The sequence below is a fragment of the Euprymna scolopes genome, chromosome 16 (assembly GCF_053919585.1).
Source record: "Euprymna scolopes isolate OS-2025 chromosome 16, ASM5391958v1, whole genome shotgun sequence".
Lineage (NCBI taxonomy): Eukaryota > Metazoa > Mollusca > Cephalopoda > Sepiida > Sepiolidae > Euprymna > Euprymna scolopes.
The window spans coordinates 52,236,158-52,259,173 of NC_136497.1; the positions used below are offsets into that span (position 1 = coordinate 52,236,158).

Sequence of the window (23,016 nt, forward strand, 5' to 3'; positions counted from 1 at the left end):
TTAAAATGCTTCCATTTTTTTTTTTTAAAGTTAATGAAATCACAAAGTAATTTTTTAAGTATTAAACAGAAGGTTAAAATTACTGACTTGCTTGCAAATTAACCGAAATAATATGAGAATGATACTGTAGATATGTAATGTGAATCTTAAAAAGAAGCTTAGTTCTGATGACCTCAGAAGAAGATTAAATCTGGACAGCATAGGGAGACATGTATAGAACAGGAGACTTTATTAGTATAGTCACATTGAAAGACTGGATACGAGTTCTTGGATTAGTAGATAAAGAACAAACAGGGTAGTAGGTTATTTCACAGGAGAAACCCAATGAAAACCTGGAAGGAAGTGATGAAAATGAACTTTATGGATAAATAAAGACCTGGACAGAGGCGGGTTGGTTTAGAAGTCAATTTGTTAAAGTCATGCAATGCATACCAGTATGTAAAACCGTTGTTAAACCGAATATGATTGTAAAAAAGAACAAAACAAATGAAACAGGATTTAAATATAAAAAAAAACATTAAAAAAGCAATGTCAATATAAAGACTCCGAAGTAACTTATAAGGGTGGCCAAAACAATCTTTGTGATAAAACTTTATTCAGCTCATATGACATTTCCATTTATTAAACTAGCAGGGAGGCCCAACGTTGCCTGGGATTGAATGAAAATCAATGAATGTTTTACACTTCCAATACTTTTATTGTCATAGCAATCCGTGAAATCGCTCGTTATTTTTTTCAATCAAATTGATTGATTGCCTGCTCTATTCAGGCCATCAAGGTACACCAGGAGGAATCTCACACACACCCTCCCCCACAGTGACTTAGTTCACAACACATTGTAGTCTACATTGCACTGTAAAGAACCAACTGTTGATTTTATGAAATTGTTTTTATATAATGGCTTTAATTAAAGTTTAAGATGAAAATATCAAGTATTATCATGTAATTGTACTTTAAACAGAAACATTCATTTTGAATGTGCCCCTGTCTTATCATAGAAACTACTGTTGATTTTATATGCCGGGCCTTTCTGCTTGTGCAGTGATAAGACTTCTCAAAAGCACTTATGGTGTTAGGCTGTAGAAAAGTGTTAACTTTGGTCAAAATCATACTGTTCCTGCTTTAATCAGATTTATTTTGATTATCGATTTTCAATACTTAGTAGAATACAAAACTATCTAAGAACACTCCCAGGCATGTAAGTACATTTGTGTAAAATTTCATAAAAATTAGCTGAACTGTTTTGGAGTCCATAAGGAATAAACATACACACACACACAGAAGTACCTTTTATATATAAGTAGGGTTATAGTCAGCTAGCATACTTCCTAACTTCTGGCATAATGCTACCGGAAGTGATGACAAGGCAATTTAGTTCAGTCACTCTTTCTCATGCCTATATATCCCCTGTGTATGTACTTTTTTTTTTTTTTTTTTTAATGTTTTTCCGATCTTTCTTTTTTATAATCATTGAAAAGTTTTTAGTCTTATTTTAATTAAGAATTATTGAAATTAGTTTTTTTAAAGACTTATTGAAAACATTTTTTCAATTTTTTTTTTAAGTAATGAACTATTTAATAATTGTTATTTTTATGTGTATAATTTTATTAAATTTTATTGTATACTTTTCGATAATGTCCTTTCCTTATATTTTATTTCAATAAATCGCTTCACAATAGAAATACTGAAGAATGATAAAAGTGAAGGAACTGATTTGCCTTGTCACTGCTTCCAGTAGCACTACACCAGAAGTTAGGAAGTACATTAGCTGACTATAGCCATAAGTAGAGATATCTTCTTCACCATCCACTTTTGGTATTTAAGGTGTTGTAAATGCCTTGGATTTTTTGAGTGGGCAACACCAAGCAACGTCTCATGCCTGCTCTCTGTGTGATCTGATCCAAAGAGTTTATACCAGTCATGTATACATTCAAGCCCAGTCTTCCTTGCTATTCCGTGCACCCTCATACCTGAGATATCAATGCATGTTTTTGAGCTGATGCAGCAGATGGCACACTGAATTCAATGTCAAGTGTATGGCATCCCAAATCCCAATAATACCAAACTTCTAAAGAGATTCCTTCCTTTAGTTTGCAGTTGCAGTTCCTTTAGTTTAGCTGCAGTGTAATAACCATGCCATAATCAAGTGATATGGCATGGTTATTACACTAAAGCTGTTGCAGATCAGAAGTGCTCAGGGACTATGCCTCACTGCCACTTTTTTTTTTTTTTACTACTTCAGATATGCAAAAGCCAAGAGAAAAATTGTTACATAAAAAATAACATTTATAAACAAATAAGGCAAGATAATTGACAGATAAAAAGAAAAAGATGGGAAGCAAGGAGAAAATTGATTTCTGGTTACCTTGTAAAAGGGGGAAGTCATTTTTATTTGTTACAAATTTTGTAATTTGTCTGTGAGAAAGTTTTTTTTTTTTTTTTTTAGTGTAACGGAATTGGCAATTAGGCAGGTGTCTGTTAAGATCACAGTCAAAATGATTGTAAGATGAGGCTAGTTTATAGACAGGGAGAAATTGAATACAGTTGATATTAAAAAAAAAAAAAGAAAAAAGTCGGAATAATAAATTGAGAAGTTATGAAAATATTTATAACTAAGATAAATAAATTGATAGATTCTTTTTAAATACATGTAATCCTGAATAGAATGAGGGAATTATATATATATTTATTTAATCATGTCCAAACTCATTTTATTTCCTCTTGGTGGATTGATTGTTGTTATTTCTTCCGGTAAGTTAAGCGCAAAATAGATTCATTGATTGATATAATAATTAAATGGATGATTTTGTGCTACGAAACAGATACTGTCAAGAATTGTAAGTGTCAACTGAATTGAAGGAATAAACTGTAAGATGGTCAACATCATGAAATTGGGAATATAGACTTTTATCATTTATTCATTGTATGCTCTGTAATTCCATTGAGCTGCTTAAATAAGGATTGGTATATATAGAAAGGAAATATAAGTGAATAAAGAATATTTCCACAGATATATATATATATATATATATATATATAGCAGATGTATCATTTTTAAGAATAAATTGGAAATTGTGAGAAAATGGATAATTTGAAAAATGTGTACATTAAAATTTTGATTTAGAAATACATGCATAGGAAAATATCCATAATTACAGTCATCATGAAAGCAACCAGGCCCATAAAAAACAATTTTAAACGCTACATGATGAATATACCTAGTGAACCAAGTGCAAGCGAGATAAACAATTGCATTTAAAGGGATGGTTATAATTTTAAAAAGATCTGTTGATTAGATCTCTGAAATGACTGGCATCTGTAAATATCTCCACTGAACCATCTGTAAAAAATTGAATATCCAGTGTAGTTGCAAGTTCTGTGAACATCTACCAGAAAATGTGGTTGCATGCATAGAAAAAAAAGAAAACAGCCGTAAAACCTGACATATATATATGAGACAAAAGGAAAAAAGTAGAAATCTTAATTGAAGTCGCTCTCCCTCTAATTTAAATAGAGCTTTGAGAGAGAAGATTACTAAATATTAAGGCATTATGCATGACATAAAAATAGACTAGAATTTTGGAAAGATCTCCATCATTCCAGTATTTATAGAAATTAATAATACCATGCTTATGCAAAAGAATTTCTAAAACTACCTAATGAATATACCGAGTGAACTAAGCATAAGAGATCCAAACAATTGTGCTTCAAGGGACAGTTAGAATCTTAAAAAGATCTCTCGATTGGAGTCTCTGAAATAGTATGTGAATATCAGGCATCTGATATGGTGCTCCATCTTCAACAAAAATGATAAGAATAAAAAAGAACACAAATATACACTGGCTCTGTTACAGTAACATGCATTCTTGACACCATTTTTTTCAATGGGGTGAAATATATATTCAATTTAGCATGTGTCTGTGTTACTCTTTCTATTTACTCTGGATTTTTGTTTATATATTTTTCCCATTTTATACTGATATGTACATATATATTTTTAGTCGATTCATGCTGTCTTGGACATCTCGGTAATGCACAATGTTCAGTATTTATTAACTAGGGTTGCCTGGAACCCTAAGATTTTGCCAAATGTCTCTAAGGGTTCTGCAAGAACCAGTGAGATAAGTCAATTTTACCTTGATTTACCTTCTGTCTCCATCTATCATATAAAGCAGGCATGTTAAACTCAAAGTCCTCTCAGATCCATAGGAGTCGATTTGTATTGTCATAAGGGCCGCAGAAGTTGAACATGTTTAATAAAAAAAATTTATTTTTTCTCTTCAATTTACAAACATTTGGGCAAATTCAAGTAATAGTCTATATGTAGTTCAACAAAAGAATATAATGAAAACTTTGACAATCTTCATTTCAATAAAATATTTAAAAAATACATTATACATAAATTAAAAACTGACATTCATCAACAAGAATTCCAAAACTTTCACTGTTTTGCTCCAAAGCTTGACATCTCTTTTAGTTGACAATTTCTCATATGTGTGGTTGAAATTTCTGTGTAGTGCCGAGTTTGATGAGGGTTGACAAATGTTGATCAATCAATCTTGTTTGTTTAAATATTTTGTTGATTTCATGAAAGAAAATAACTGTTCACACAAATATATGGTGCCAGACATTTCCATGGTCCTTGTGATAAACTTTCTAAACCTTTCCGGAAGGTATGAAAAGAAATCTGGTATTCCCACTTCCAAATATTTTGATTTGAGTGAGGAATCCAATTGAATTTCTAATAGTTCCATTTGCATGTTTTTCTTCAGCTTCAGCAACATCAAAACTAAATGGTTCCGAAAATAGTGCAAACTGGTGTTCATTTTATAAAGGACAAACGTATGTGTGTGTGTTTGTATGCCTTGCTAAATGTGTGTTTAAACAGTGTTGGCCAAGATATAGAACTTTGTTGGTGTTGCCTGGAAGTCATAATTCATAGTGTTCAATATCCTGCATAGAGCAAGTAGTTACACAAAAGCATTGGTTTTAGTAGTGTGTGTGTGTGTGTGTGTATATATATATTATACACACGCACATGACTGGAAGAGAGAAATGCATTAAACTATCATGATGCTAAACTATTTCTTCATTTGCTGTACTCCACCTCATTGAGGTTTTGAGGCAAACACCTACTTTTGCGTCAGTCCGTTGCAAAGTTTAGGCAAAACTGATATCAGATATCAACTTCTGCCAACTACCGAGATCATGCTTTAACCTCGTAATCGTCACTCATTCAGCAAGTTGTCCCTTTTGATTTATCTGTTATTCTATTACCCTCATAACATTACTCTAACAACTTTTTCCATAAATTAATTTAAAAAATCACAAAAAAAATATGAACGCATTTTAATCAAGTTTTAAAAATATTTCAAAATTTGGTTTAAAGTTGATCGTTAATAACCGTAGCCAATAAACAGTGATATATTTCACATGTTACTTCATCCAGGTTTTCCTTTTATTTTAAAGGTTGCTCAATTATCCAAATTTCGTAAAGGAGGAGGTCTGGGGATCAGTTTGGAAGGAACTGTGGATGTAGAAAATGGTGTTGAAGTGAGGCCGCACCACTATATTCGGTCAATACTTCCAGATGGTCCAGTTGGTGTCAATGGCCAACTGATTAGTGGTGATGAACTCCTGGAGGTAAGTTATATGCAAATTAATATTTGATTCTCAAAGATGTGTCTGTAAATGTCCAAGCTCTTATTTTTTGTGTCGATCTCTTGTGAAGTCTAACTGATCAAAGAAGTTATGTTCAGTTTTAGAACTGATGTCGGATATCAACTTCTGCCAACCACCAAAGTCATACTTCACTGCCATCAATCATTCAGTAGTTCCTTTAAATATTTTCATTATTTGATCATACATTATTGTTTTAGAAATTGTATGTCAAAAAGGGTAAAAAAAAAAATAGAATATTATTTGATGATATAAGATGATCTAATTTACTGTGGGGAAAATTATTTGAGGAGACTTTTAAGGAATAAGTTCTGTAGGTTTCAAATTCAGGTACTTTTCATGAAGAAAAGACAGAAATTACAATTTTTATATAAGAAAGACAATAAATAGAAGATAAAAGTTTTGTTAATTAGTTGTAATTTGTGGAACTTATCTGAAGCATTATCCGGATAATTTTGTTAATCATTTTTATTTCAAATTTTGTTGGTTTAAGTTAGAATTGAATATTTTCACTTAGGTTCAGAGTTCTTAATTGTGGTGTTCATGTAACTTGCATTTCAGTTACTTGATAGCTCATAGTTTGTTTTTTTTAGTCTTTTTTTTAGATGATAATGATGACAAGAAACAATGAAAAATGCGCAGACCAATAAGTGTGGACTTGTTAAAGGTCACCAAAGGATATTGCCCTCCCTTTACTGCAATTTCCAAAATGAGTATACAAAGGCTTCAAAGTAGGGTTGGAACACCTCTCTTTAAACATTGCATGATTTTTATTCTTGAATGATGAGTCATGCCTTTATCAATTTTTATTTACTAGACTTTTTAGTTATTAAAAACAGGCAAACGTTATGGCCCGTTGACTTAGAATGTGAGCTTTATGCTAAATTGATATTTGAATATGGTTAATTTTGTGCTCATTTTATATTATAATATTTAGTTTCTGACACTTTATCATAACAAAGATCTGTACAAAATTTCAGCCAAATTGGCTCAGTAGTTTCCAAAAAACAGACTAAAAGAAATATAGATACAATTAACTCGTTCATGACCCTGATAATATATTTACATATATTTTTATTTTACTTAAATTTTTATATTACATGCTTTGGAGTGTTTTATTCATCTTATTTGAATGTATTATAAATTGCATGTTAGCATGGTAACCCGAAGCAAACAAATTACAATCTAGAGGTTTACTTTTGTTGGCCAGCCTAATAACCCCCTTCCCTCCTTATTGAACTTTTAAAGGTCTATGCTTTTTTATCCCGCTTGTTTGGAGTTCAGGGATTGAATGCTGCTGGTGGAGTCTCTTCCAAGCATTAAGTTTGTCTTGAGGTGATTCTACCTTTTCTCTCTATTTTCATTATCATGATTTTTACTAATCCTCTCAACAATCACCTTACTATTTCCTATACTAACATCAAAGTCTCTGGATGAACTTTTCAATGGGCAGTCTTTTCTCTTTTGCAAATCTCATCATATCCTTGCTCTTTGTGAGTCTAATCTAGATTCTTCTATTGAGAGCAATGTTTATATGAGGATGATTATTTGTTTGCTTATACTCTTCTATACGTTTACATGGCCTTGCTCTTTTTCTTCAGAAGGATCTCTCCATTTCACATGTCCCTAGTCTTGAATCTCATGGGTGTCCTTTTATCTGTTTTAGATTGTCTTTGCTACATTCCATTTCCTATTTTATCCGTCACATTCTACTCCATATTTATTTTTTTTTGTACCGTTCACCTTCTGACAATGACCGCTCAATTGTTGATGCTATATCCAGCAATATTGATATACATTACAACTTCATCCATCAAGTTTCATCTTTGTTTTCTACGACTTTAATGCTCATCATTCTGTCTAGCTCCCCCCCACTCTGATCACACCGATCTAGCTGGTGAAATTTGTTTTAACTTTTTCTTTGTCTTTTGACTTGTCTCAAATTGTCACCTTCCCTACACACTTTTCTGATAATGACCATCATCGACTTACTTGATCTTTTTCTCATTTCTGTTCCTGAATCTTGTTCTGTTTCCTCTTCTCCTCCATTGGGTTTTTCTGATCATGCTGTTGTTGAGATTAATTTTTCTAAGTCTTCAATTGATCATCCCTTTTATAGGAAGATGTTTAATTACTGGATGGTTGATTGAGATGAGCTTTGCAGCTTTCTATGTGACGTTCCATGGGGTCCTATTTTTGGTATGCCTCAATGATGCTGCAAAGAAGGATACTGACTGGCTTTTTGTTAGAATTGACACCTTCATTCTTCATTGTAAGTTTAAATCCAAACCTTGTTCTCATTCCTGGTTTTCAGCTACCTGTGCTTCTGCCATTGCCCTTCATAACCATTACTTCAATCAGTATTGTTAGGATGGTTCTGAGGCTTCAAGACAATCCCAAAGAAGAGCTAGCAATGCCTACAAGAGAGCAATTTCTGAGGCTATTCTAGCTACTCTCAAAGGCTTTGTGACTCTATAGTGTGGTTAATAAAGGAAAGTCTGCTATTCCTCCTCTATTTAATGATCCTCAAGTTATTTCACCTATGGATAAGGCTGATTTCTTTCTTGTCTTCTTGTTGACAATTCTTCCCATGGTGATTCTAGTGCTGTTCTTCCTGATTTTTCTTTGAAAACTGGCAAGTCTTTTCATTCTATAATTATCGCCCAAAAGATTTTGCTAGGGTTTTTTCGGATCTTGACCAGTTTAAGTCTTCTGGCCCCAATTTGATTCCTGTTGTCGTTCTTAAACGTATGCTTGAACTTTCTTCTATCCTCTCAAAATTATTCAATCTCCATTTCTCTTCTTATTGGAAAGAATCCTTTGGTGTCTCCATCTTTAAAAATGCTGGTAATCAGTTTAAATATTATCCTGCTCATCTCCTTTCTGTTATTAGCAAAAGTTTTGAAAAGTTAATCAAGGGCAAACTTGATGATTTTCTGAAAAGTTTGGACCTTCTTAGTGATGTTCAATATGGCCTTTGTGGTTTTTGTTCAACTGCTGATCTTTTAACTGAGCTTATTTGTTGGTTTATGGATAATTTAGGAGAGGGTAAGGTTACTGCACTTGACATTTCAAAGGTGTTCGACAGAGTGTGAAATTCTAATCTACTACATAAATGTCAAGAGTATGGTAATCATGGTAAAGTTCTTGCCATATTCTTGCTGAATACTGTTTTCTTTACAGAAGTCAGAAAATTCTGCTGAGGTAAATGCAGTACCATTATCAGAAACTAAGATTTCAGGAAAGCCCAATCTGCTAAAAATTTCTTGCAGTTTGTTTATAGTTTCACTTGATGTAGTATGGTTCATCTGGAAGACTTCAGGCCACTTACTGTAAGCATTAACCAATATTAAGTAATGTTGTCCATTAATTGGTTCTGCAAAGTCCATGTGTAGTTGCAACCAAGGCATTTCTGGGGTAGGCCATGTATGCAATATTATTTTCTGAGGAAACTTTGCGACCAGACTTTTGGCACAACTGTTTACAAGTTCCTCTAATTGCCTGTCCATATTTGGCCAATACACATAGCCACATGTTAAGGTTTTTATTTGATTAATTCCCTGATGTCTATAGTGAAATTGCTTGAGAACTCTGTTTTGAAGTTTGAATGGGACAACAACACGTTCTCCAAAGAGAAGTGTTCCATTGATCTCAGATAAAGATCTTCTCTGAAAAAATGATCAATGTATGTTTTTCGCCAGCTTGTGAGATAAAAATGTTGAACTTTCAGTAATAGATCTGCGGCTATAGTCTCCTGGATCATCTCTGAAGTGACAGGTAGTGATCTCACTGTGGAAACCAGCACAGAAAAGAGATGAGTCTGGGTAACACATCTGCCTGGCCAGTTTTGCTGCCTGGTTAGTACTTTATAGAAAAGTTGTAATCTAAAAGCATAGTTGCCCATCTTTGTAAGCGGTTTGCTGTATAAACTGGAATTCCTTTCCTGGAACCAAAAATACTTATTAAGGGCTTGTGGTAAAATGACTGCCATATAACATTTTGTTAAATTTCTTTACCGCATAGATAATTGCTAGGGCTTCTTTCTCAATTTGGCTATATTTTTGTTCAGTAGACGTCAATGACTTTGATGCGTGTGCAATGGCTTTTTCGCTTCCATCAGATAAAATATGATATTACTGCTCCGACTCTATACTGAAGTATCGTCACAACAGTAATTTCTAATGATGGATAGTAGTGTGTCAGCAATAGTTTAGAACTAAGAAGTGTTTTAATTTTCTCTAAAAAATTTTTTGCATGTACTTGACCAGTTCAATTTGACATCTTTCTGTAAAAGATTATTCAAAGGCCTCCATAACTTGTGCAGTTCAGATAAGAAAGAACCATAATGACTTACAAGGCCCAAAAAGGATCGTAGTGTTGCAACATCCTTTGGAGCTGCCATGTGCTTTATTGCCTGAATATTGTGCGGATCTGGTTTTCAATCATTTTTGTCAAATATGAATCCAAGAAGTTTGGAAGAATTTGCGTTTGTCTGATTTTAAGTGATATCCATATTGTTGAATACAATCCAGCACGGAACTAAGATGATGCAGAAGTTCTTCTTGGGATGTGTCTGTAATGAGAATATCCTCAATGTAGGCAGAAACTCTTGGCAATCCTGTGAGCAGTGTATCTATAGTTTGTTGCAGTATTGCTGGACCTGACTTGACCCCAAATGGAAATCGGTTAGATTGAAATAATCCCTTGTGGGTGTTAATAGTGAGAAGATTTTTGGAATCTTCATCAACTTCCATTTATAAATATGCATCTGTGAGGCCCATTTTTGCAAAACATGTTCCACCATTGAGTTTTGAGAACAGATCTTCTGGTACAGGTAGTGGATACTGATGTGTCTCTAGTCTGTCATTTAGTCCTGTGCTGAAGTCCACACATAGGCATACTTTGCTATTAGCCTTTTTCACAATGATAATAGGTGCTGCCCAGGATGTGTAATTTGTAGGTAGGATTACTCCTTCTTGTTGTAGACAATACAATTCTTTTTCTACTGTAACTATAGCTGCATGTTTTAAAGTTGCTTTAACTTAAGAACAACATCCAAGACCCTTTTGAAAAACATTGCTGAACTTTGCCTTAAATATGTTCTTAAAATGTGTTTCAGTATCTGCTACAGAAATAATATTGAAAGAATTGAAAATTGACTTTAGGGGAACATTGAAACGATCAAATTCTTCAATAAAATCCAAGCCAAGAAAATTTAGGGTTGATGCATCCTGCACACACCTGAAATTTTTTTCCCTTTTAAAAGAGACATCGCATGTTAACTCACCAGTTAGTTGTATCTTGGTTTTGATTCACCACAAGCAACGAGTTGTCTTCTTATAAGTTGGTTTTCACAACAACTCCCATGTTCGACGTGAAATTAAAGTGATATCTGAAGTGGTATCAAACTGAAAGTTCACTGGCTTGTTTATCTCGACAAGTATGTATTTTTTCCAGGCTTCAATATTTATGTTGAAAGATGGCAAAAATGGAATTCGATGTGGCTTTTTGGAAATGTCCTGGCATTTTTCTGTGGTTTTTATCTCTTGGCTGTGCAGTATTCATCCTGGAAGTGTTAGTTATTTTTACCACAAAATCCGCCCTTGTGCCCACAACGTAAACAATGTTGATATGTGTGTCTTTTAAATAGGCAAAAACGAGCATAGTGCATTTCCCCACATTATCAACAGGGTGTTGGAGGTTTCTTTCTATTTTCAGTCGGGGGTTAGGATTAGCAATTCGATGTTGTTTGAAACCAATGGGCTTTATTGTTGCACCATTGTTGTCTCATTTTAGATTTATTAGTTGTTGACATTTTGTGGTCAGAATTTGTTCCGTCATTTCTTTATCTTTATCACCCGTAGGCAGTAGATGTGCGCATATGTTTACATTTTCTGGAGATTGTAACCCTGCGATGAAATTAAGGCATTTGAATTGATCTGTTAGTGATTTCAGCCGAAAATTTTTGCATTGTAGATTGACGATTCCAGCATATTTGATAAAATTGTCTGTAACCTTTTTCTTTAATTTTAAGCAACTGTAACAGATATTAAATAAACATGCTGACTCACCAAAAATGTCTGATAACTGTGCTTTTCATCAAATGTGAAATGTCTTGGTTTAATTCAGAAGGATGAAATTTACATGTCTTTCATGTTCTGCTGTGCCCAGCTTGCGAAGTAGTAAACGTACTCTCCATGTATCGTTCATGGATGCGAACTCATGTTGAAACATATCTTTCCATTGGCCATACCAAGCAGTAAAAGTTTGTTTTAAATCCAGATTAAATGAAAAATCTGTTGTTGTGCTTGCTATGGTGTCTAGAGAAATTGATTTTGGTGTTTCCATTAATTGTTTATGAAATTGTGCCATCAAAGTTTTAATTAAACTGTTTGGAGCCTTTAAAAATTCTTCTTGCTGGTTTCGCAATAAATTTTGATTGATGACGTAAATAATTCTGATTTCCGTTTGTGCACAAAAAAATTGTGGAAAGTATTTTTTTGTGTGTGTGTGTTCACAAAAAAGATTGTTGTGGAAAAAGTTTCTTTTTTTTTCCATGTGTTCACAAAAAAATTATTGTGCAAAAGATGGGGGTTTTTTTCCGTTTGTGCAGTTTTTTTTTTTTGTCTTTTTTTTTTTTTTTTTTTTTTTTTTTAAGACAATGTCTAACGTTGTCATAGTGTAGAAGTTCATAGTTTAGCTTGTGTGAGGGTTAAAAAATTTTTTACCGATAACAACAATGTTTTTAAATTCAGACTGCTATTATAGCTTGCTGACGTCAAGATCACGTGACATGACTCAGCGGGTTTTAAATACAAGTTGACCAAAAATAAACGGCCCCGTGTACACTTTATGTAGAAGAGTTGGCACCCGTATTTTTTGGAGCAGTTATAAATCAATTTAAAAATATGTAATGTTTAACATTAAAATGTCACTTCCCCCCCCCCCCCGTAGAAAATCGATCAGTTGACGCACTTCTGATGGTCCTTTTGGGCCAATTTTTCGATATTTGTCATCCGGAGGGTGGGGCTTTCATATGAGACCAAGTTTGTGAATTTTTGTTCCGTCAGTCAAAAGTTTTTAGCAGACACACAAACATGCATACATACATTTTCGCTTTTATATATATAGACTAGCGAGGGGTACCCGGCGTTGCCCGGGTGTTTTTCAGGGTATGTGAAAAAAAACAGGTGCTCGTGAAAAAAAAACGAAGCCTTCACGACGCACAGTTGGAAAATAGTAAAGTGTTAAAAAAAAAAAACAGGTGCGCGTTTTTGATTGACGTGACGGCGATAGGTATTCAGCAGTAAGCATTTTGTGCGGGACAGTTTTGAATGAGGTGAATAAATCGGTTTGTTTATTTTTAAAAACCCACTCCCTGTTTATTAGGAGGAGCGAAATGAAGGCTACAGTCTGATATGACGAAGTCAACATTGAACAAACGTTACTTAGCTCTCTGGAGACAACTGGCTTTCGGCCTGTGGTTAGAGTCGAGTTTCGCTTTTTTTTTATACCGAAAACCAAATGTAACGCGTGCCGATGCGGCGAAATGTGGAATAATTAACGTTTAAAAGTCAATAAAATTAAATAGGCAGGCGAGCTCCGTGGGTAACTCTGAGATATTACAATTTATAGATGATATAAAAAGTTTTAAGAAGTTGTGAACCGAGCAAGCGCTTCTCTGAAAGAAGCCTTTTGTGGACATCGAGGAAAAGCGTACATACATACATACATACATTTTCGCTTTTATATATATAAATAATCATATTTTGAAACAAATTGTCTAATCTGGTTAAGTATTAATAGATGAATTCAGAAATAAGGAAAAAAATTAAATTACATGCACATATTTGGAGTTTATCTGAAGTATTTTTATCTTCTCTTCAAAAGGTTAGACACAAGATTAGGTGAGGTTCTGAAAAGTTAGTACATTTTGAGAAGTGCATTCTGACCAGCATTCTCTGATGGAGATGCCTTAGCCAATTAACAATAAATGAACCCTCTTCTTGAAGAGAGAAGGGTAGACTTTCTAGGACTTAACAGAACCATACCATAGAATTTGATCTATATATTCTGCAATTATTTTTTCATATTAAATAAATCTAGTTATCTCCCACTGCAAGAACTTAGACACCCAAGTCGGAAAGTCAGCACCTTTGAGGAGGGGACTCTGACCTGCAAAAAGTGCATGGGCTGCCCTGTCAGTAATTAACAATAAACTAACCCCTTCTCGAAAAGAGAAGGGAAAGCTTGAGAGGGTGGACCTCCTAAAACGCCACAGAACTTAACACCCACTGCAAAATCAACAGGGACTGAATCATTACAGGAATGGTCTAATCTCTGTTGATTTTTGTCATGAATATTTTCATTGAAACAGTGGATGAAGAATTGGATAACTGATTGAATAAATGTTTGATGTTTTTTTCTTTTATGTTTACAAAAAATGTGTTACTTACTATGCATACATAGACCCTAAAAATGCATTGCCGTTTTAGTCCCAATGGTAATCCAACTATTGGGATATTTAAAAATAAAAATTCAATTGCTTTTTAATTAGATGCTATTATTTTCATTTACAGAATATTAAATAGAGAAAATATGACTGAAATAATGTTGATCTTAACAGTTTTCACATTTTAGTTCATAGTGAGTTGAATAACCATATATTGATATTTTTATTAGTAACTAGTGAGGAGTACCTGGCGTTGTCTGGGTGGAGGATATTGGCACAAGGACGAAGCGATGTTAAGAATGGCTTCCACGTGGTTAAAATTTAAAAAAATGATAGAGGGGTGGGTAATTAGTTTTCCACACTAACCATTAAGCCAAAGAAGATAGTGGATTCAATGAGTTGGTAATTAACTTTTGCCCAGGTGGAGGATATTGGCACAAGGACCAAATAAAAAAAATTAAAAAAAAAAAAAAAAAAAGATAGAGAGGTGGGATCAAACTCGAAAATGTAGAGTAATTAGGCTTCCTCGCTAACCAATAGGCCAAAGAGGATATTGAATTCAATCGGTTGGTAATTAAGTTAAGAATCATAGGAATCACCATGCATGCACAGAAATGAACGTTGCTTTTAAACCTGGCTGGGGGCCAGGTAAGCTTCCCGCTTTCTGTCATTTGCGTTCAAATAGTTTTACTTTATTATACAAAAATGACAAACAAATATTCGAAACAATGGCATGGTGGTATTTTTTTTTTTTTTTTTGACACTATTAAAAGAAAAAAAAGAAATGGTGTCCGTTTGCGAATCTCAGATATTATGATTTCGGAAGTATAGGAAAACTTCTTGCGAAATTTAACTGAACCCCGATCTGAAAAACCTTTTGCGCACATACACAAATGCTCGTGCCCATTTTGCTTTTAGATATATATATATATATATATATATATATATATATATATATATATATATATTTCCTGATTTTGATACAATTACAGATTCTGATTCTTTTTAATTTTCTGAATACATAACTATAGGGTTTTTTTGGGGTTTTTTTTTTTTTTCAGATTACCATAAAAACCTATGTAATATGTGTATATACTTTTCCCAAAGTGAAAATACATTCATTGGGTTAGCCAATACATTACATGAGTAGATCTTTTTCACTAAATTGTTCCGTAATAGATTGAAAATAGATTTATTTCTTTTTTAAAACAAACCTGATTTGTAGTAGTTTCTTTGAAAGTTGAAAAAATGTTATTTGAATTTTATCATCAGCAATTGAACATAGTCAGCCATTTTAGTAAAAAAAAATATATATATATTAATTAAAACAAAAGTAGTAATTTATTTTAAAAATGAAAATATTGTAAAAGGAAAAAAGGGTTAGAAAACCTTTTTTTTTCTTTTTCTCTTCAAACGTTACAAAATCTACTGCTTTGATGTTTTTTCTAATGATTTGCAGAAACGTATTACCAACACATCGAATGCTTGCATCCTGAGTTATATTTTCTAAGAAAATATTGTAGGTTTCATAAAATTAATTTGACCCATTATATTTACTAGCTTAATGAAAATGTAATCATAAGTGAATTATGCTAAATACCTCCCTTGGCAATTCTGAAATATTTAGGGTGCAAATTTTACATAGGTAGACAGTTTTTTTAAAACCTTTTCTGCTTTTTTATGCTAAAAATCATCTATGCACGTCACATGTTATGGTACACTCGATTCAGTAACAACTTTTTGAAAAACTTATGTCTTTTAGGTTGGGGCAATTTAAATTTTTGTTGCCATCCAGTGTCTCTCTCTGTGTGTCTAATTTTGCCCTTGTAGAGAGACAAGTAAATAGGGAGTAGAAATTCTATTTAAATTTGTTTCTTTTTGTATAAGAAGAATGTTTCTTTTTTCTGCCAAAAAGTTCTTTGTTTATAATAAGAGTTAAAATATATTTCATATGTTCTGACATTTCTTTTTCCAACCAGTTCACAGACCTGGAAACTCAAATCAAAGAAGAACGGCCGCCAAAGTGTGGACTTCTGACACATAGACGTAAAAATCTTTAAAGTCATTAATTCATTTATAATTAATTGAACTCCACACCAAGCCTTTCAAAATGTTCAGTTATTTTCCACACCTGTTGCCCACTTCTTGTAAGGTTGGTGAATACTGGAGAACTGGAAAAAGGCCAACCGGACAAAATCCAACCAAATAATTAAAAAAAAAAAAAAATTAAACAGCCTAAAATAAATGAATTGCAAAAGTTTTAAAAGCTTTCCTTTATATTTAATGTTTTTTTATAATTTAATTATCAAGGATATTTGTCAGTATTTTTTCTTGACTAAATGTTTTAATTTTGAAACATTTTTTTTTTTTTTTAGAACTTTGAATTTATGCAAATTTGTATCTTTTTTTAAACAAGTAAAATAAATTTGCATCATATTTTCATTGCACCAAAAAAAAAAAAAAAATGGCAAAAATGAATACATAGGAAAAAATGACACAAAACATAATTGTAGAGGCTGACCCTACCTCTCAATATTTAAAAAAGAAATATTTCTAAATAAGTATTTATTAACTCTGCTATTTTCATGCAAATAACATTGATTTGTCTAAGTCATTGGAGGGCTTGGTTTCATCCCCTGTAGTTTAAAGTAGATGGTATCCCTTGCATACACATTCAGATCCAATATTGAACTCCAAACATTAGTTTCTTTTTTGTTGTGTTAAATCCTAGATGTAATCATGTTGTAGCTTTTCTTTTTATTATTTTTAGCGGGGATTCTGTTGTCACATGGATTTAGGGTTATGGGAATGTTTTTTGAAAGGGGGGGGGTTACACAAAATTAGGGTTAGTGGAACAGTTAAAGGAATTGTTTTTAGGTGCAGGCATCTGAGCTTAGGATTATTCATAGGGATAAGAAAGAGTCGTTTTCTGAGGGGTGCTTCCCAGATTTAGGGTTAATAGTAGGGATTTTTTTTTATCTTCTTCCCCCAAAACAAAACAATATTTATTTCTCTTAACTAAAAAAAACATTTTAGTCATATGATCTAAAATGCTATTTAGACGTTGTTTTTGGAATGTGTAATCATTTTACTTAAATTTAGTAATAATTAATAAGTGAATATGTGCTATGCTATCGTTTTTTGTACATACGTTCTCCCTAAATAAATTATCTTTTGCGTAGCTGCGCGCGTGTGTGTACATAACACATAGTTCATATAATGTTCATATTTAGCATAGCTGTGTATATACAAAACGTATTCTTGTAAACAAGTCACCAGACACCAAATGTGTCTCTTTTAAAGTATGTATAATATGTTCTCTTTTCTGTATGTATAAAATAAAAAAAAACTTCTGTTTTACTCTTGTATGGGGACATGTTACACATTTAATTACAGTTCACAAAACATGTACAATTATAAACAACAATAATCTCATGATGCCATGTAAAATACTATGACCATTCAATATCAGATCACTAACCTTCGTTTCATCCATTTCTATATCCCCAATGGTTGTCTTTCACTTAAAGTCCTGTAACACGATCTCTTCCTCTGAAGAAAACACCAAGGACCAGGTTATATTTTACATACAATTTTATTGCTACCTGATTGCAACCATTCTTTCTGGATTCTACATCCTGCTATATACGCCTGAATACACTCCTGCAGACGTAAAAATATATTGACTGATTCAGAGTTCAGTTCCCAGTAAAACCAACTAATTCTGATTGTCTTTCCTCTTGTGTTTTTCGTGTTTATATTATAACCATTTCTTTGTTTTATTCTACGTAAGTCTTACGTCACAGGCCATCCTTGTTATTTTGAACAAAATTCGGTCTATCCTTTTGTTTATGTAAGCATTTTGCTAAACTAAAATCCCAAGTCTTTTATTATATAAATATTTAACCACCTTTTTTAAATAATTGATTTGGTAAATATTTTTATTTCAACTCTAACATTTGTTATTGAAAATATTTCGTATTTTAATAACATTGAACATATCACAGTGTTTTCTTTTCACTCACTCTCTCTCAGATAACCTGGCGCAACCTGGGAATCATAATATTCAACATGTGAAACTGATCTCCCATTTTAAATTTTAAAACAATTGGGTTTTCTCCCCCTAGATTTTTCAGATAAAGTAAGATCTCAGTAATTGTTTGAGGAGAGTGGTGGTTTAGCCGAGGGTCCTCATCTACTTTTAAATGTAGATATAATTTTCTTTGTAATTTGACAAGTCTTAATGTGTTATGTATTGTAGCCAAGATTTTGATTTTCACTTGTGCCATTTTTTTCTTATTTATCCATTCATGCCATTTTTACATTGCCATTTTCTGGTTTCATAGTTACCAAAATTTGTCACTATAAACTATAGATTTTAGCTTTTATTAGTAGTTTAAAATCCATCAGAAGTAAAAACTTGTTGATCATTTACAGGATGATGAATTGCTTTTCATGTTATGTATTCTTTTTCTATGCATGTATGACGGGATTTTAATTAAGTCTGTTTTTTGATTAGCATTGGTCATGTTGTTCAGCTTCTGGGTAAATAGGTAAATACCCCTTCGAATATTTAACAAAAACAAGTTTTTATATCGAACTAGCATGGGTACTTGGCATTGGCCGAGGGCATGGACAACAAAATAGAAGAGTTTAAAAGTGTGTGTAACATTTTTTTTGTTAAAAACTTATCTCTATCTTCCCATCTCTCTCACTTTTTCTCTGTTCCTCTCTCTTCCTACCCATCTCTCTCTCTCTCTCTCTCTCTCTCTCTCTCTCTCTCTCTCTCTCTCTCTCTCTCCCTGACAATTTTTTTTCTGTTGGCCCCACAAATAATGTTACAAAAAAAAAATGTATCAATATTTTGTCTGAGAAAAATATATCAGCTTTGTTGGTTTCTCTTGTGTAGTTTTTGAGTTTCAGATTGACTTACACATACACAGATAACTGCTCTTTATATAATAAAATTGGTTCAACTTCCATAAATAAGTGCTTAATTAGTTTCCTCACATGTGGAATCTCATGTACCCGCAATTTTATAAAACAAAATATTCTGGTTTTCTCTTTCTCTCCCTCCCTTTTTTTCTCTTTCTCTCCCTCCCTTTTTTTCTCTTTCTCTCCCTCCCTTTTTTTCTCTTTCTCTCCCTCCCTTTCTTTCTCCCTCCCTTTCTTTCTCCCTCCCTTTCTTTCTCCCTCCCTTTCTTTCTTCCTCCCTTTCTTTCTCTCCTTCCCTCCCTTTCTTTCTTCCTCCCTTTCTTTCTTCCTCCCTTTCTTTCTTCCTCCCTTTCTTTCTTCCTTCCCTTTCTTTCTCCTTCCCTTTCTTTCTCCTTCCCTTTCTTTCTCCTTCCCTTTCTTTCTCCTTCCCTTTCTTTCTCCTTCCCTTTCTTTCTCCTTCCCTTTCTTTCTTTCTCTCCCTTTCTTTCTTTCTCTCCCTTTCTTTCTTTCTCTCCCTCCCTTTCTTTCTCCCTCTCTCTCTCCCCTTTCTCTCTCTCTCTCCCTCTAATATTTACTTTGCTTTCCCTTCACCATTTCTCTTATCCGTCTTCCCTATTTATTTAAATTATTAGTTTTTCCTCCCACCATCTAAAACATTCATGTGCAGATGACAAGCAAATAAGCAAGATAAAATTATAGGAGTTTTGGTAATTTATATAGATAAGAAAAATAAAACATTTCACCAAATATTTTTGATATTCAATTTGATGAATCTATAAATTATTTCATAAATAAATGCATTAAATTATTTTATTTTAAAGATGTGGATTAAAATTATTGGAAAATCGATTTTCATAAATATTTTTTGTTTTATTTATTAAAAATAAATATAGAATGTGCTAGAAATGATGATAAATTAGTATTTTGCTGTTTATATTTTCAAAGGAATTATATACTTAAAGATGAGGATTAAATTTACAATGAGCAGATTATATCCAATTGATACTTGTTTAGCGACCTGGTTCTTTTAATCTATGCGTAAAATATAACCTAAATATCTAATTTTGTGCATAATTCTCATACGTTGTTAGAATTTATTTGAAATAGTCTTTCATTTTTTTTTCTTAATCAATTCTTTTTTCATAGTAATTTTTTAAAGTTATTGTGTTATTAGAATGCAAGTAATTTTCCTTTTCTTTTTTTACTCTAAATGAGGCATATGCCACTTAAAACGTAAGTGGCTACTATTTGGGATTGTGCCTAACAAGGGACTGTGTGGAGTTGAGCAGCAAGATGTCTGTTCACATTACATTTAAACTCCTGCAAGTTAGTACAGTCAGGGAAGCAGGAAACCGGTAGGGAATTCCAGAGCCTAGTAGTCCGATGAAATAAACTATTAGAGTAGAAGGTTTCCCAGTATCTAGGTACTTCAACAGTGAAGGGGTGGGATCTTGCTGTTTGTCTGATTAACCAGTAGCATGTATGCTGAGAGGGCACAAGTGCTATAAGTTCATCAGGGCACATTCCATTAAAGTACTTGTAAAACAGGTATAGGGATACAGCATTGCGGTGATGAGACAGAGGTTGGAGCTTGGCCAATAGTGCAGGATTTATTAGATTTGAGACACTTTCTTTTTTTTCTTTTTTTTTTTTTTTTTTGTTTATGGACCTTGTGAAAGAGTGTGAGACTAGCGTTAGATGCTCCAGCCTAAATGTGGCAACAATACTCCATGCATGAGTGAATTGTGGCTAGATATAAGATAAAGTAAATGCTCAAATCTTAAATGTTTTTATTTGGAATAATCAAATAACGTGTAACTTATTTCTCAGAGTACATTTGCAGGAAAAAAGCACATATTTCTCTTTGATTTAAAATGTTATTTTTTTGGTGGTTAAGGGACGATTTTGTTTTATAATAAAGTAAAAAAAAATATATTTGATAATTGATGCATGCCGAATATGACTTCACTTTTTAAGAGGTACGCAAGGGACATAATTAAAAAAAAACATTGAATTAAAAAAGAAAAAATTAAAAACTGCAAGTTATCTTTTATAGAAAATTAAAGCACAAACATATATTTTTTTTATGAAAATAGCTCCAGACAAGACATCAAGCTACTTGATGTAAGGAGTTTAAAAAAAAGTACTACTTTAAGGTTAAAAGTTATCTAATATTAGTAGATTCCAACCCAGAAAACAGCAGTTCTTCCCTCTTTGTCAGAAACATTGCTCATGGAATGTGAGGACTAAAGGATAAAATAAGGGAAGCAAGATTTACAAGGCTGATGAAAATAAACCCAGATTTACTTTATACTCACTATATTCATAAATCACCTGTATCTACTTGGTGGTTTCCCAGGTTTCTGTTTACTTTCATTTTTATGCCTTTCAGTTTTTTTAAATAGGATTTAAATTATTAATTCAACCAAATTATGAAACTATGACTAATTTTGTTGAAGTGATATGGTTTTAATCCATATTTCTTAAGTTATTGAATGTAAATAAGTTTTTAAACTTTCAAAAACGATACATAAAAAAAAAATTTTTTAAGCCTACTTAAATGCTTTCAGGTTGTAAAGAGTTACCAAGTAGTTCATTCTTTACCAAATTTTTACAACTGTTATTAGCATAAGATTAAAATGATTGATTTGTATATGAAGAAAGTAAAATGCATTCTGGTGCCTTTTTTTAATGTAGTTTTAAAAATAGGATTTTTAAAAATTTTGTTTTGTATAAATAATTAAAAAATTGATGCATAATTAGCCATAAGAAAATATTAAAATATGTGCTTTTTTCCTGCAAATGTACTCTGAGAAATAAGTTACACGTTATTTGATTATTCCAAATAAAAACATTTAAGATTTGAGCATTTACTTTATCTTATATCTAGCCACAATTCACTCATGCATGGAGTATTGTTGCCACATTTAGGCTGGAGCATCTAAAAAGTAGTCGTATTTCTTTTTTTTTTATTTAACAAATAGTAGAATTATACAATGTATATTAAAGATTCTGCCACCCAGACTTAGGGTTAGTAGTAGATTTAAGGAGTTAGTTTTGTAAGAAATAATAAAATCAGTGGTTTATTAAAAATGAAATATATTACAAATTAAAATCACATTAATAGTGTATCAAATATTGTCAAAGAAAGTGTCTTTAAAAATACAATTTAATTCACAAAGATCCAAAAACAAATTACTATTTAAAAAAAATAAAAATATGCAAAAATCGAACAAATGGTGAATTAATTTGACCTGCCCCTTTTTTGCAAATTAGACATAACTAGTTGATAAAATTTGGCAGTCATTTTGGAAGATAACTAATTCAACTGATTTATATTTTTTTAAGTTCGATTTGAGAACATGAACGTTTTTTTTTTGTTTTTTTTTAATTATAAAGAAAAAAGTTTTTAATTTTTAAGCTAATCAGGGTCATATTAAAGAAATAAAACTGATTTTATGGTTTTTGGTCATAAGCAGTAATTTTGTTTCCTACAAATTTTGAATGATTCCTGGTTGTTTTTAGCATCCGCATTCCAAATTCTCTTCAGTAGATGAGATCATTCATTTTATAGTTTTAAAATTACATTGCAATTTCAGATGTAGTTACAAAGTAAAGATATAAAGATTTAATTCGTTACGGATTTTCTTTTTGTGAACTTAGTATTTCGTTCTGTTAACTTTAACAAAAATTTACTCTGTAATGGGTGAGATAAAAAGAACTTAACACAGACACTGTGTGTGAGGAAATGAGGGAAGTTATCAACTAAGTTTCTAATAGGATTTTAAAACTTTTCTTTTAATTAATGTTATTGCATTTTTACTTCAATATTTGATTAACAGTAAATAATTAAAAAAAAATAATTCAATGTGTAATTATCGAAGTTATATTAATGCAAGAAAAAAATATGCATAAAATTATCTCCATTGTATTAACGTAGATGACAATGT

General features: G+C 32.2%; 1 protein-coding gene across 9 annotated transcripts in view; it reads left to right on the plus strand.

Moving 5' to 3' along the window:
- Positions 1–23,016, plus strand: part of LOC145295954 (multiple PDZ domain protein-like) — a 548,951-nt gene that overhangs the window by 288,142 nt on the left and 237,793 nt on the right. For all 9 annotated transcript variants that reach the window (XR_013869923.1, XR_013869924.1, XR_013869925.1 and 6 more), the window contains exon 13: positions 5,470–5,643. Coding sequence is in view for 3 of the 9 variants with exons in the window: in XM_080141856.1 (XP_079997982.1) it covers positions 5,470–5,643 (174 nt within the window). In the remaining 6 variants the exon portion in view is untranslated. The remainder of the gene's footprint in view (positions 1–5,469; positions 5,644–23,016) is intronic.